Raw genomic sequence first — 16347 nt, forward strand, 5'->3', positions numbered from 1 at the left:
TAAATTGGATCAACCATGAACCGCGACAACTGAAACCGCTGCTTACAGCACAGAAAGAAACTGTAAAACGTGGTCAGTACAAGATTGCGACACTAATGACATCACACTCATTGTTACGTTTTTGGATTTCTAAACAATCATGGTAAGTGCCTTGTTACGTCATAGTCAATGAAGTCAGATCACTGACATGAACTAGAAACAGGGAAAGAGAGCACATCACAAGTCATTTCTCGCTGTAACATTCCCGGCCCCGACGTGCGAATCTGTTCGCCACATCCAATTAAAACACAACACAACAGCGAGCACATAGCAACACATTCACTATGTACAGTCGAAAACAACGCGACGCTAGTTTTCGCCCGCCTTGCAAATCAGGCACAATTTAGCAATTGGCCTTTTTAAAGTCACATTTTTGGTTTTTACCAGTACGGTGCGTACCGATCCATCTTCTGCAGGGTAGGTATCCACGACTCTCCCCGTCAGCCATCTGTCTCGCGGGACGGAGTTGTCCGTGAGAAAAACAAGATCATCAAGCGCCAGATTGCGCTCTGGAACAGTCCATTTTTGCCGAACTTGTAAAGTCGGCAGGTACTCGTTGACCTATCTAGACCAGAATGGGTTGGCTAGGTATTGCACCTGGCGCCAACGACGTCGAACATAGTTGTCCTTTTTATCAAAACCCCGGGCGGCAGTGTATCAAAATGCCCCAGCAACACCAGATGATTTGGCGTTAAAGGTTCGTCACTTTCTGTATCCATAGTGACTGGAGTGAGTGGTCGAGAATTAAGTATTGCTTCCACTTCAACCATAAAGGTGATGAGACTTTCATCATTTGGCGTTTGTTCAGACATAAGAGCACTCAGTATTTTCCGCACAGACCGAATGAGCCGCTCCGAAACTCCACCCATGTGACTTGCAGTAGGCGGATTGAAAGCCCATTCAATGTCACGCTGCCTGAGACAATTATAAATCTGCACTTGATTCCAAGCCCTTAACGAGTCGCGCAAAACGCGGTTGGCTCCGATGAATTTGGTTTCTTTGTAACTAAAGATCTTCTTTGGTTTCCCTCGGCGACCGATGAATCTCCGCAGGGCGCCAATAAAATAATCTGTTGACAGCGAGTGCGCAATTTCAAAAGTTCCGGCAAACTCGGAAATCCAACGGCGCCACGCTGTGGCAATATCTTCTGGTACTTTCTCGTCCCATACAACACCCTATCTACACAACTCTTGCAGCAACATTCGCGCCTGCAGGACAACTGGAGCAACAAACCCCATAGGATCAAAAAGAGAACTCACCACAAACAGTATGCCTCGTCTAGTGATCGGCTTTTGCTTTATTTTGACATCAAATTAAAACGTATCGGAACGATAATTCCAGCTCACACCTAAAACACGTTCCACTTGACCGGTATCATCTTTATAAAGACTTCGCTGAGTCGCTCGTAGGTACATCATCTAAGACTCTTTCGTCGTTGCCTAACCACTTTCTTAAGTGAAAACCTCCACGCTGTAAAAGCACGCGGATCTCCTGCACCAACTGCTTGGCATCCTATAAAGTAGCGACAGACTTTTAACAGTCGTCCACGTAAAAATTGCGTCTCACTGTAGCAAAGGTGTCTTCTGAAAAAGCATGACAATTGTCGTCTGCGGTACGTCGCAAACTAAAACTTGCACAACACGGCGACGACGTCGCTCCAAACAAATGGACCAGCATTTGGAAATCTTCAGGCTCCCTCGACATGTCTCCGTCCGGCCACCAGACGAATCTCAGACAGTCAATATCCCTAGGATCCACTCTCACTTGGTGGAACATTGCCTCGACGTCTGCAACAATGACAATAGCCTCTTGCCGGAACCGTAAACGAACGCCAACCAGGCTATTCATTAGGTCGGGACCTTGCAACAGCTGCTTGTTCAAGGACGTGTCCCGAAATTTTGCCGCGCAGTCAAACACTACTCTGACCTTCCCTGGCCTCTGCGGGTGCAGAACTGGGTGATGTGGCAAATACCAAATAGACCTCATCTCTTTCTTTTGATCATCTGCTTTCAGACGCTGCGCGTATCCATTCTTCAGGTAGCCGTCAATCGTCTCCTTGTACTTCTGACACATGTGGCTGTCGTTGTTTAAACGACGCTTTAGGTAGCTCAGCCTTTGCACAGCCTGTGTGCGGTTGTTTGGCAGATTGGGCGATCCTGCACGCCACGGCAATCGCAAACAGTAATGATTATCTTCTAATTTCACAGAGTCGTTCATTAGTTTCATCGCGTATTTGTCCTCCCTTGACATTCCGACACTGGAACCTAGACTGGAATCTTTAAACTCAGTTTCCCACATCTTCTTTACTTGTTGATGCAACAACTCATTAGACAAGTTAACGTGATTCACCTGGACGTGTTGTACACTGCATCTAACAGAACGAGACGAAGCGGTACCGAACAGAGACCAACCAAGAACTGTCTTGACCGCACTCGGCTCTCCGCGTCGTCCTCTTCTCTCATCTTCGATCCAAAATGCTTCAGGCACATACAGTCCGATAAGCACTAAAACGTCATTGTTTAGTGACGTCGTGAATTCAATGTCACGGAGATGTGACCATTTTTTCTCGCACCTATTTGAAACAACAGGTAAATTATCCACCATAATCACTTGTGGCAAGTCAACAACTCCTGCGCCATCTAGCGGCCTCGCTGATAGACTAACGACAGAACCGTTGTTGTTCTGTGTTTTCCCATTAATCGTTGAAAGCGTAAATTCAATCTTGTTACCTGTCAGGTTAAGCATATCTAGCAGCCGTCTCGAGCACATCGTCGAGTTTGAACCGGAATCCAGAAAGGCGTACGTTTCAACCTCCTTTCCGTTTTTGCCACTGACCCTTACTGGGACAATATTAATATACACGTTTTGGCCAACCTGAGATACGGACGACTTGGCTGCACACGAAGTTAAGGTTACCACGGTCTTGAGGCACTTCCATTCTTTGCTGGACCTGGCCTTTGCTCTCTTCGCTGTGAAAGGTTGTACGACTCTGGTTCAGGTAAATCATGAGGTAATAGCATGTGATGTCTACGGCGACATCCTTCGACTGAACAAGAACTCTGCAATGTACAATTTCTAGCGATGTGACCTTTAGCAAAACAGTTGTCACAGAGCCTAGCTCTTCGCACTATCCGCAGCCGTTCTCCGAACTGCTTTCCTTTGAACACTTTACATTGCGCCAAAGCATGGTGCACATTACAGATTGGACACTCGTCACATGTTGGCTTGCTTGTCGATGCTTGCCTTCCGTCGTAACCTGTTGACACGGAAGTAGCGTGTGACGAGGCGCTGAACATCCTTGGCGCGGGCTTGACCGGTTTCGGTGGTCCGCTGTCCTCCTTAGACGTCATGATTCTTCCAAACAGAGTGTTAGCAATCAGCGCTTCATTCTGTACAAACTCCACCAAATGTGAAAACTGCGGTTCGCTTCCACGCAGCTCGATCTCGCCAGCATGTTGTTTCCACCTGTGTTGCATGTTTAGTGGCAAACGTCTGGCAATACTTAGAAGATGTTCGAAGTTATTTATATCAGCAAAATATCCCAAATGAGACAAAGTGACATAACATTCATACAAGTGACGTGCTAGCTCCTGCAGCCCTTCGCTGTCATCAGCTTTCAAATACGGACCCTGGGTCAGTCTTTGAACATAGGATCTAGCTATGACAAACGGGCGACCATAATGGTCATGCAAAATTTTCCGAGCTTTGCAGTAGCCATCGTCGTCCATACACGAACAAAACAATATCATTTTTTCGGCTTCGCCAGAACAATACTGAATAAGATAGTTTAGTTTGGACTTGTCACTTTGCACACGGCTAGCAATGCATTCATCAAACGTTGTCATAAAACGCGTGTAATGTAGCGGGTTGCCATCGAAATGCAACAACTCGGGCTTGGGCAAATCGAGGCCATCTTTCAATAGTGAAGCAACGTGCATTAAATCTCTGACCTGTGGTTTGTGCTCACCACTAACCAAATTCGGTGCCGCACCATTGGACAAATCTAATGCACTTTCGACCGGTAACAGTTCTTGCGTAGCTGGCATTTCCAAAGTGGTCTTCGATTTCAATTCTTGCTGCAACGGTGTTTTCGGCGTTTCCTTTACATGTTCCTCGATTCGACAAGGTACTGATGTTATAGAAACGTCATCCAAATTCAGCACGTCGCGCATTCAATTGAACGACCGACGCTCCCATATATCAGCTTCGGCCGCTGCAGCTTGTACTTCGTGTTCCGCTTCTAAAAGCTCAAATTCGTCACGCTTACGTCGTTCAGAATCTTCCAGTTCTTCACACTTGCGACGTTCAGCCTCTTCCAGTTCTTTACGCTTGCGATGTTCAGCCTCTTCCAGTTCTTTACGCTTGCGATGTTCAGCCTCTTCGAGTTGCAACTTCGCTCGCTGTTTTTTTCTTCAGAACAGCCAGTTCTTTCCTTACGACAGCTTTGGTGCGTTTCGTACTTGAACGGGAACTGGCAATCGATGATCGCACAGTAGCTGACTTTGACGCATGCGAATTGTGACTTCACGGTAACATTATCGTCGTGATTCTCTTCAATGTCAGACAGCCACTCGTCGATACGATTTTCGAATTCTTCTTTTCCGTAAGCTGCGCAGCTCTTCCTTAGCCTTGGACTTGGCGTTATTACGTTTTATAGCATTGGCATACTCAAAATGCTTTTCAACGTATTCCTCGAAGGTTAAAGAGACTTGCTTCTGCTTCAGCATTCTGTTTGTTGATCATTAATTCTTCTGCTTCTCGGTAGAGAGAATTAAGTTTGTCCACTATCGCTTTCAGCGAAGTCTTCGTCACAACTATGCTGTTGTAATATTCTAGAAACGTCTTCAATCAAAACTTCAGGTCTTCGGGTGTCCCAAGGTGAGAACTTTGATGTACTTTGCAAAAACTCTACCCAAATCGAATGTTTTCTTGTCGATCGTATTCGCTGGCATGTTAACCATATCGTTACATGAGTATTTGGCCCGGAAGTCGCAATAAGGAAACAAGTGCCCGATAAAAAATGTCGATTGACAGAAAATTAACTAAGTGGCCTGCGTAATGCCATTAAAATCCATTCAGACGGCGCCCGTCGCAATAGACCATTCGACCTGTGATACAGATCGTTTACCTGCACAAACACAGCAATACTATATGTTGTAGCGACATAATATGTTGTATGGATGTGCCGTCGCGGGTTTGCGTTGGTTTCGGTGCGTGTTGCCTTTTTCGTGCGTTTCTCTCACGTGTCATGTGTCACGCCATGTTCGCGGCATTCTATTGACTACGAATAAAGAGCAAGCACACCACATTTTGGTGACCCCGAGCGTCAAGAAACGATATTTCTTGGACAATGCAGGATCACGAAGAAGTACTACACACTGCTGTTTCTTTGAAACTACCCACGTTCTGGACTGAACAACCCCGAGTGTGGTTTCAACAAACCGAAGCACAATTTACGCTACGCAAAATATCTTGCGATAGAACGCAGTATTATTATGTGGTGTCAGCATTGGACCAACTAACAGCAAGCCGTCTTTTGGATCTACTTGAATGTCCGCCGGAGCAGAACAAATACGCAGCAATCAAGGAACGCTTGGACTTACGGAGTATGAAAGAGCTGCACGATTGCTTAACATTACCGAGCTTGGAGACCGATCACCATCGCAGCTCATGGATGAAATGTTGTCCCTGATGGCCGGTCATAAGCCATGTTTTTTCTTTCACTACATTTTTCTTCGAACCTTGCCAGAAGAAATTCGGGTCGTGTTGACAAAAGAGACGTTGGTCGAACCAAGGCAATTAGCACAACGTGCCGACGTACTTTGGAAGGCAAGAAACAGCGAACAATTTTTCGTTTCAAAAGTCCGCAAGCGTGAGATGCCTTCAGCAAGACCTGCGCAGCAATCACGTAAGAACGGTTTCTGTTTTTATCACCAACGCTTTGGCGACCGTGCCCTTAAATGCCAGCAACCTTGTGCTTATCAGGAAAACTTAAAGGCCGGCCGTTGTTAACTGCAGCAGCGGCCGGCGTTCACAAGAATTTGTTTTTTCTATGGGACAGTAATTCACAACAACAATTTTTGGTCGACACTGGAGCAGAAGTTAGCGTTTATCCGGCTTCCAGTAGGGAACGCTTGCGTCAATGCAACGACTTCAAGCTTATAGCCGCTAATGGGAGTGCCATTAAAACATTTGGAACAAAAACAATTTCGCTCGATTTAGTAGCCGGCAAGTTTTCTTGGAAGTTTGTTTTAGCCCACGTGCCCAGGCCGTTTCTCGGAGCAGATTTCCTGCGCGCAAATTCCTTGCTTGTCGACCTGAGGCACAAATGCTTGTTAAACGCTCGTTCCTTTGCGAGTGCACCACTTCATTGTACCAATCACTCACCAATGCAACTCAACGCACTTTCGACAAGTAACAACATTTACGCACGATTGCTAACGCAGTTTCCTTCCATAACTACTCCCAAGTTCTCCGCAGCAACGCCAAAACATCAGGTAGAACATTATATTCCAACTGACGGTCCACCAGTTCACGCAAAAGCACGACGCTTGTCGCCAGAAAAATTGCAAATAGCAAAACGCGAGTTTTCAAAAATGTTGCAACTGGGTATTATTCGCAGATCTTCCAGTCCATGGGCATCACCATTACATATGGTGCCGAAAACCTCCGGTGATTGGCGACCGTGTGGTGATTATCGCCGTCTGAATGCTGCCACAATACCAGACCGTTACAATATACCGCACATTCAGGACTTTAGTTCTCGGCTTGATGGAGCAAAAGTGTTTTCAAAAATTGATTTAGTGCGCGGATACCACCAGGTGCCAGTTGCTAAAACCGACATTCCAAAGACAGCCGTCATCACCCCCTTTGGTTTATTTGAGTTCCTTCGCATGCCTTTTGGATTAAAGAACGCTGCTCAAGCTTTTCAAAGACTTATGGCTTCTGTTTGTCAATCATTGGATTTTACCTTTGTTTACCTAGATGATATACTGGTTGCGAGTTCCTCGTTAAAGGTTCACCGCACACATCTCAAACAACTTTTTCAACGACTTGCAGACAATGGCCTTGTCCTTAACGTGAATAAATGCGTTTTCGGAAAAACGCAAATTGATTTTCTGGGACATCGAATTGATTGCAACGGTGCTCAGCCACTTCCTGACAAAGTTTTAGCCATTCAACGTTTTCCGCCCCCAACTACGATTAAGGGCCTACAAGAGTTTGCTGGTATGATTAATTTTTATCATCGCTTCATTCCTGCAGCTGCTAAAATCATGTCCCCAATCTATAAACAATTTTCTGGTAAAAATTTACAGCTGCAGTGGACACCTGAATTAAATGCCTCCTTTGAAAACGCAAAAATGGCTCTGCAACGTGCAACCGTTTTGTGCCATCCGCAACCACGGGCTCCAACGGCATTAACCATCGATGCGTCGGATAAAGCTATTGGCGCGGTATTGGAGCAGCAAATCAATGAAATTTGGAAGCCGTTGGCTTTCTTCAGCAAGCATCTGCGACCCGCAGAAACAAAGTACAGCACTTTTGATCGTGAACTCTTGGCGTTGCACCTTTCTGTTCGCCACTTTCGCTATTTTCTTGAAGGTCGAACGTTCACCGCGTACACTGATCACAAGCCTTTAACATTCGCTCTGAAGAAGCAGTCAGAACCTCTTTCTGCTCGACAGCAACGCCATTTAACTGCTATATCCGAATTTACAACGGATGTTAGACACATCGAGGGAAAACAAAATGTTGTTGCAGATGCATTGTCCCGGTCGTACATTGCCTCTGCAGCCCAAGCACATATTGACCTTGATTACAACGCCCTCGCTGCTGCTAAACAAAGCCAAGAAGTACCGCACAGCGCTTACCAAGTTGAAGCTTCAAGACATAAAGTTTGAACCCGATTTAACGCTCTTATGTGACATGTCAACCGGTTCCCCTCGACCAATCATTCCACAACCATGGCAACGTCGTGTATTCGACGTGATTCACGGGCTGGCGCATCCTTCTGTTCGAACCACACAGAAGCTGGTATCAAGTAAATTTGTCTGGCATGGCATGAATAAGCAAGTTCGCACATGGGCTCAACAGTGCAATGCTTGCCAGAAGGCAAAAGTTGGCAGACACACGCGTGCACCATTGAAGCATTATCCTACAGCTGCAAGCCGTTTTCAACACATCAACGTTGACATTGTGGGGCCTCTTTCACAATGCCAAGGTAACAAATACTTATTCACAATCGTTGATCGGTTTACTAGGTGGCCTGAGGCTATACCTATGCCCGATGCTACCACAGATACTTGCGCACGTGCTCTTATCCACCATTGGATAGCCCGATTTGGCGTTCCATCTCAAGTTACCTCGGATAGAGGTTCGCAATTTACATCGCATCTGTGGGCGACTGTTACCAACGTTATTGGTATTAAGCGCAACTGCACAACAGCTTTCCGCCCTCAGGCAAATGGTCTTATGGCCAGACTCAACTCTTCAAATTGGCTAGATGAGGTGCCATGGGTGTTGCTGGGAATCAGGGCCATGCCGAAAGATGATCTTCAATCCTCCAGCGCTGAGCTGGTATATGGCGAACCGATCGCTGTACCGGGTGATTACATTCCGCACACCACCACTGCTGTTGAACCCTCGCAATTTCTTAAAACGCTTCGCAGTTCCGTTTCCCGTGTTCTACCTGTGCCGATGTCCCGCCATCGAACTTATCGTACTTTTGTTCCTGATTTGCTTTTTACTTGCGAGTATGTGTTTGTTCGTAAAGATGGATACCGTCCTCCTTTAAATTCACCATATCATGTTGTAACGCGCAACGACAAATATTTTGTGTTAGATATTTCTGGAACTCGGCAAACAGTCTCCATTGATCGCCTTAAGCCGGCCTTTATTGATGCAACACAGCCAGTTCTTACACCAAAGCCTAAAAATAGAGGCCGACCTCCAAAAAGTGCAAAACCCGCTTCTGGGGGGGGAGTAATGTAGCGACATAATATGTTGTATGGATGTGCCGTCGCGGGTTTGCGTTGGTTTCGGTGCGTGTTGCCTTTTTCGTGCGTTTCTCTCACGTGTCACGCCATGTTCGCGGCATTGTATTGACTACGAATAAAGAGCAAGCACACCACAATGTTAACAATCCATGTGCGACCTCATCCACCTAAGACCGGATACAATTAACAACTGATCGAGAAACAATTGTTTCTTGATCTCGTCGCATCTCGCGTGATGTCGTCGTGAAGGCATTGAGAAACGGTTGCATTCAAGAAACAATTCACCAGATAGACCCACAAACGCCACACGACCACAAATTCGCAGCGTCGGGGAAAACAGACGGATCATCGAAACATCTCAAACAAAGTTCACACGCTCAAGATAAAAATAGAATCACGATTGCGACACCGGAAAGAGACAAACAATAGGAGAATCTTATTTTACTCCCATTCAAGACTGGAAGGCTCATGAGTAAATGTGAGTATCTCCCTGACACAAGACCCCCCTTTGAAATGCATAGGAAAGAGTACTCTTTCCTGTCTCCCTATCAAGAAAGGGAATCTCAGAGACAGGAAGGAAGTCTCCCTGTTCTCTACTCTGTCAACCTTATACTACTTATATGAAACACTTCAAATTTACTAAGCCCGGCAGCAACATCAACACCATAGGTTACGTAAGCTTTTTCATCACCACGTCGCCCATATGTTAGAAAACTGCAACGGTTTAATAAAGAATATTCGCAGAATTAATTCAGTAGTTCAAACTTTACTGGATCATGAAACCAAGCTACCCATAGAATTAGTATAATATTGTGAAAAGTCAAGGCGAAAAGTCTGGTTAAACTTGTAACTGGTTGTACTGTCTGTACCCGACAAGGGGTAAGCGAATGTTTTCTTTCCATTAGTCCCATGCTTAGCAGCAAACTTTTAGTTTTTTCGTTCTACGATCCAAGTAGTTTATTAGCATATTCATTTAAAAATAAGTGCACTTGTTTTTAGGCTCACCAAGACCCAAGACAGGTTTATTAAGAAAAGTCTTCCAACGGTTTGGAAAAAAAAGCTCTCTCAACCACCCATGTAAGATTATTTAAAATATGAATACATTGCACTAAATTCTTGAATTATTGTTGAATGATGACAGTACATAAAGTGTACATTAGTTAGCAAATTATATATTAAGTGTACATTGGAAACAAAATATTCAGTAAAATTTAAAAATACATTTTGGTAGATATTTATCAAAAATAATTCAAAATCAAACAGAGTTAATATATAATTTTGCTAACTAATGTTGACCTTTAGTGTCGCTTCTTGTCTCTTTTCTGTCAGTTGCGGTTTGTGCAGTATTTTTTCTCCTGCACCGCACAAAAATGATTTAAAAGACAGTAAAAACAACATGATTATTTTACACAAATTAAAACAGAGTGCACTTTTCTTCCCGCAAAGTGTTTGGCGAAGCAAGAGTATCAACACAACACAGTTAAAGAAACGAAAAAGATACACATATTACACAAAGGTTTCTTCGAAATTTTATTACAAATTAGCTTTTCCTCCGCTCATGTCACTAAAAATCTTTGCAAAAACTAAAATACCACACTTGAAAATATGCAGTGAGAAGCCCCATGCTTCATTAAGTTTTGCCAACGAAACTTAGGCAAAAACTGTAGCAACCGTCCTTGCGCAAGGATGAAAACTGTCTCGTCAAACCTACCCTACTAATATTGAAAATGTACGCTAGGGTACATAATTGTGACATCACAGTTTTTGTTGTTTTAGTCATTTTATTTGTCTCTGTTCCAGATGAAGACATACATCATATTGCACTGACAAAAAACTATGTAGATTTGTTGAAAGAACGAAAATATTCTCAAGCGAATTCAGCAAGAAACCAAATTTTGAAGTCACTTGAAGGTCTTGGGGTAACTGCAGAAGCTTTGGAGAGAACTGCAGATACAGAGAAAAATAGTTTAAAATCAATTTTATTTTACGATATTTCATCGCTACTTTATGTAAAGCAACACGATGGAGATGAGGGAGCAAATGGTGTGGTAGATTGTGTTGATGGTCTTGAAATGAAATGCGCAGATTTGCTCAACACATCGAATTTCGTTGAAAAACTTCAAAACAAACAAATAGTTCGTGATTATGTGATCCCGCTGATGGAAAAAATGAGACTCAGAATACAAAATGTCAAGAACGTGGAGGAGAAAGTTTCTTGTTTATGCCAAGTTTTGTGTTTGGCTTGGTTAGAAATATGTCAATTTTCAATCGGGGATCATTCGTCGAGCGAAACAACACTTCACCTTGGACTGGAAATGATGAAGAATCAATTTGGTGAAAACTCAGCAAAACATCGAGTGTTTGGAGATTTGCTACATGATCTCGGTGTTGTTTGCGAGCAAACAAATCGGCTGAATGAAAGCGTTGATTTTTACAGAAGATCACTTCAAGCTAAAAAATTTGCAATTGACATTGCTAAAGAAAAAAAGAACATGTGGATGGAATATACTGACTGCAACTTACACAATGTTCAACCAATGTTAAGTAATCTTTTTTCTTTTTCATTAGAACTACTTTATTAGCTAAAACAAGTGATTGTTACTGTTTTCAAAAGTGATTTTGCGCGCCCAACAGTACGCCAACAGATTTTGGTTTTTACAATGACAAAAACTTGGATTTAATAAAGCAAATATTTTAAAGGTGATGTGAATGGAGTACAACAAACATCACATCTTGCACAATGCTCAATACAAGAAGCAGGTATATATCTCTATTTTCTAAACAACAATCATCTATATTAGTGTTTCTCAAACTTTTTCCAATCACGTACCGCTCATTTGTTTTTTAATACACTGCGTACCACCGTATTACTATACCATAACTGTTATGACATACCACCAATGAATAACAATTTAGCCAATATCGCCAGTTGCTTGGATTTCTTTATTGTGCATTTGTGACGCATAGTATCAACGTGAAATTGTTGCACTGTTGAATACACGATGTCAGAATTACTTCAACAGTGCAACAATTTCACGTTGATACTATTGCATCACAAATTCACAATAAAGAAAACCGACATCGTGTATTTGCAGCGGCTTTGGCTTCTGCAAAGTGCGGCAAATTGTATATTGAGTAGACTAAATCGCGTACCACTGAAAAGCTCTCGCGTACCACAGTTTGAGAACCACTGATCTATATGTTGTAATTAGGTCTTTCCTATTACTTTAACTGATATATTTATTGTGCATAAGCTGCAGACAGATGGCCACTGTTTCGACCTGAAAGGTCTCATCAGTGCAGCTGGTGTGACTACCAGACGACTTTTCTGACCAAACGGCCAAGCAAAGACTTTGTGGTGACCATACAATCACCGTCATCCGTTGGGCACCAAACTAGGTGCAACCTTACGGAGAAAACAAGGAGGAAACACTATGACCAAGCTAAGCTCAACCAACAGGGCCGTCAGGCCCTTTATCACAATAATCGTATGATAAGCAATGTGGAAAAACATGAATTGTGTATAAGCTGCAGACTGATGGACACTGTTTCGACCTAAAATGCCTCATCAGTGCAGCTTGCTTATCATATGATTATAGTGACACGGGGCCTGACGGCACTATTGGTTGAGCTTTGCTTGGCCATAGTGTTTCCACCTTGTTTTCTCCGTAAGGTTGCACCTAGTTTGGTGCCCAACGGATGACGGTGATTGTATAGTCACCACAAAGTGGAAGTCTTTGCTTGGCCGTTTGGTCAGAAAAGTCGTCTGATAGTCACACCAGCTGCACTGATGAGACCTTTTAGGTCGAAACAGTGGCTATCTGTTCGCAGCTTATACACAATTCATATTATTGGCTCTACATTGCTTTTGATATATATTTTCAACATTTGTCAATGGCAGAGCCCAAGTTATACTGCAGTGGAAATGTTGCAAGAGACGATGGAAGCAAAACCACAGGTGAATTTAATACCTCTGTCGGACATACAAAACAGAAATTTTTGACAGGGTTTATATGCCCAGACTGTTTGTTTTGTTGTTTACGAGAAAATCTGTTAAACTAATACAAGGTGTTACAGAGATTGCAACCTCCTCTGATGTCGGTCACTGTCAATCATCACTTAGTGAAGTGAATCATGTAGAGAACAACATGCATGAAACAGTGCTTCAAACAGGTTAGTACATAATTTTGTTAGCACATGTTTATTGCGTCAAATCAAAAACCTTGACCCATAATTCGTTAGGAAACTACTCCAGTTAACTGTGTAATCGGGATACTTGCGTAAAATTTCGGTGGATAATTCCACCAACTAAAATTTTTACTTAACTTGACATCCATGCTTATTTTTGTTGTGTAAAGATGTTAACATGGTGTGGAATCGCTGCAAACAACCTATAATTGTTCAAAAACAATAAGGTCGCTTTGTGCTTTTACAATGCAAAACTTGCAAATGCCACATTTATATTATGATCGTTTTTTCGCTTGGAATTGCAAGTCTGAATCAATCAAACGAACCGTCACAAACTCTATAGTGTATGTGGTGTGGCGCATATTAAACAAACCAAACATGCAAAATTGCGCTGGTTTGTGACATTTGTATGTTTGGTATTCAATTATATCAGTTTATTTAACTAAAGAAAGTGCTTATCTTTCAGATGAAAACATGGACCTGGCTTCACTGACAAAAACATATGTAGACTTGTTAAAAAAACAAAAATATTCTGAAACAAATGAAATTAGAGACCAATTTGCAAGGTCACTTGAAGGTCTTGGAGCAACTGCGGAAGACTTGAAAAAAACTGGAGATAAAAACAGAAAAGAAAAAAAAAATTTAGAATCTATTTTGTTTTGCGATCTTTCATCAGAGCTTTATCAAAAACAACAGGACGGAAGGAGAGGCGCGGAGGGTGTCAAGGAGTGTGTTAAGAGTCTTGAACTGACATGCAAAAGCATGTTGAAAACATTGAATTCGGATCAGAACCTTAGAAACATAGGAATAGTTCGTGACCATGTGATTCCACTCATGAAAAAGATGAGACTCCGAGTACAAAATGTCAAAAACGTGGATGAAAAAGTTTCTTGTTTATGCCAAGTTTGGTGTTTAGTCTGGATAGAATGGTGCCATGGTTTAATTGGAGATTATTCATCAAGAGAATCAACAATTAAACTTGAAATGATGAAGAAACAGTTTGGTGAAAACTCAGCCAAGTATGAAGTGTTCGGACACTTGTTGAATAATTTTGGCATCGTTTGCATGGAAACAAATCGGTTCATTGAGAGTGTTGATTTTTATAAAAGATCAATCGAGGCTTACAAGACAGCAACAAACATTACTGAAGAACGCAGAAAGGAGGGGATTGCAGTAAGTGGAAACAACTTACAAAAAGTGATAGAAATGTTGTAGTATAATCACGGAGCCAGCGAATAAATGCCTGCATAGATTTTCTAAAATAAATTCGGTGGTTTTTGAAAATAGTATGTAAATAAACATGAATTGTATGCTTGCAATTACTTGTAAATAATGAAATTAAAATAAATTTTACACCAGAACATGTGACGTTGGTAGAACTTTTGCTTGATTGGTTTATGAAGTTTATTTTCAAAAGAAGCGTTGGATTTTCTATATTTGCTTCAAATCGAACCAATTGGCGACTCGTTAAGGGAACAAACCCACCAGAAATTCAAACGTGTTATTTTAACACGCTGCTTGGAGGCCCTATATAGCAGGTGTGGACATTTTGGGACGAAAATTTAATTTACACGCGTGTTGCGTGTCAAATATGGCCTCACACTGCTCACTAAAATGTTTTTTTTTCCAATCATACAATGATACGATTTTTTTGGTCGGATTATTTATTTTTACATCCGCTTGTTTAAAAACACAAAACCAGCGTCTTTCACACAAACGTAAAGAATCTCCACATTCTTCGGGCGCCGTTGCTTGGCTTGCTTTTACATGCTGTACGAACCAAAGTTTTTAAACCATAGGCTATCTCCTACATAGAGTGCAAAGGTTTGTGTTGCCACATACTCAATATTAACTCAGTAGTGCACTACAAACCAATAAGAAATGCAACCCACTATATCAGGGTTTGGAATTTCCATGACTTTTCCGTCTATCGACAGAAATGCTTGTGTTATGTCCTTTTCAAAAGACATCTAAATTATTTGTGGGTGCTTTGTTGAAGGAACCTGCGACCCCTGAAAATATTTTAACAGAGCATTAACTATGTAATTTATCAATACTGCACTACATATCACACACCTCAATGCAAATGAAAACACTTTAATTTTTTATCTTGTTTTGCTCAATCCCCACCAATACATCCTTAGCTCTCGGTCTGTCGGTTCATTCTCGCTTCTGTTGTTTTGAATTTTGAAAAATAATGATGTTCACTTACACATCAAACAATACATGTAGCTTTTCCACAAGGTATTGTTCCATATCCAAACACTGTGGTGTAAAAAGTATTCCGGCAAGTTCAATTACCTGTTTAACAAAAGTAAAAATACAATGAGGTAGCAACCATTTTTCTACAACGACCTATAAAAGCATTTTGATGTAACCCAGCGTGGTCCAACTTGGCGAGTATCTAAAAACAAAAAAATATTTTTGAACAAAGTGGTATTGTTATGCATCACAAAGGATCATTCACAAAGTTTTTTTGTCAATTACAATAACAAAGAAACAAAAATTGAAGTGATATTGCTAGATTGAAGCAAAGCTAACTATCAGTTCGCGGGCAAAAAAGCGGAACTCGCTGGCCAACTTCGGCCCGCAGTTGGACCACACTGATATAACCATTGCCTTGATTAAAAAAAGGTGTTGCAATAAAGTTCCAGGCTTAACGGAAAGCACACACTTGCCAATTCTGGTTTTGAGAGAAATGAATATTCTTTCAGGATATCCTCCACTAATTTGGGAGTGCGTATGTAATTTTGGAAATGTGGCTCCAGTTTTTGAAGCAGGCAGTGATCCTCAAAAGCATGAAAATATTATTTAGCAGAACCAAAGCATCCTTGTTGTAAAAAAGTAAGCGGACCTTTACCTTGGAATATTTTGTCATTTTTACCTTCTTGTTAATTTCTACCTTCAATGAGTTAATCGTATTTGAACTGTCAGAAGCAGCAATGCAAATGGACTTTTTGAGTTAGAATGATGGTGGTCGCTTTTGGCTTGCGTGTTTTTCATTTTGCACTCTTTGTGCTAATTTTTTTTTCAGTCGCGACTGAAATCAGATGAACTTTGTTACATATTTGTGACCATTCTCAACAAAAAGAAAGCACATACATGTTTATGAAAGGAATCCGGA

At 42.0% G+C, this 16347-nt stretch overlaps 2 protein-coding genes and 1 pseudogene across 2 annotated transcripts; 1 reads left to right on the forward strand and 2 right to left on the reverse strand.

The window, feature by feature from the left end:
* Nucleotides 1-2951: 2951 nt before the first annotated feature.
* Nucleotides 2952-3515, reverse strand: LOC145909176 (uncharacterized). The gene has a single exon (XM_082996506.1). It carries the CDS (start codon nucleotides 3513-3515, stop codon nucleotides 2952-2954), a length of 564 nt encoding a protein of 187 aa, XP_082852632.1.
* A 2-nt stretch (nucleotides 3516-3517) lies between these two features.
* LOC145909620 (uncharacterized) lies at nucleotides 3518-5000 on the reverse strand (annotated as a pseudogene).
* Nucleotides 5001-7965: 2965 nt separating this feature from the next.
* LOC145909621 (uncharacterized) lies at nucleotides 7966-9030 on the forward strand. The gene has a single exon (XM_082996989.1). It carries the CDS (start codon nucleotides 7966-7968, stop codon nucleotides 9028-9030), a length of 1065 nt encoding a protein of 354 aa, XP_082853115.1.
* The last annotated feature ends 7317 nt before the right edge of the window (nucleotides 9031-16347 follow it).

Source organism: Ascidia mentula, chromosome 7 (assembly GCF_947561715.1).
Source record: "Ascidia mentula chromosome 7, kaAscMent1.1, whole genome shotgun sequence".
NCBI lineage: Eukaryota > Metazoa > Chordata > Ascidiacea > Phlebobranchia > Ascidiidae > Ascidia > Ascidia mentula.

Bases quoted from the DNA above. Each gene is read 5' to 3' on its own strand.
- LOC145909621 (XM_082996989.1), top strand. From the start codon at position 7,966: ATGTCAACCGGTTCCCCTCGACCAATCATTCCACAACCATGGCAACGT.
- LOC145909176 (XM_082996506.1), bottom strand. From the start codon at position 3,515: ATGCAACACAGGTGGAAACAACATGCTGGCGAGATCGAGCTGCGTGGA.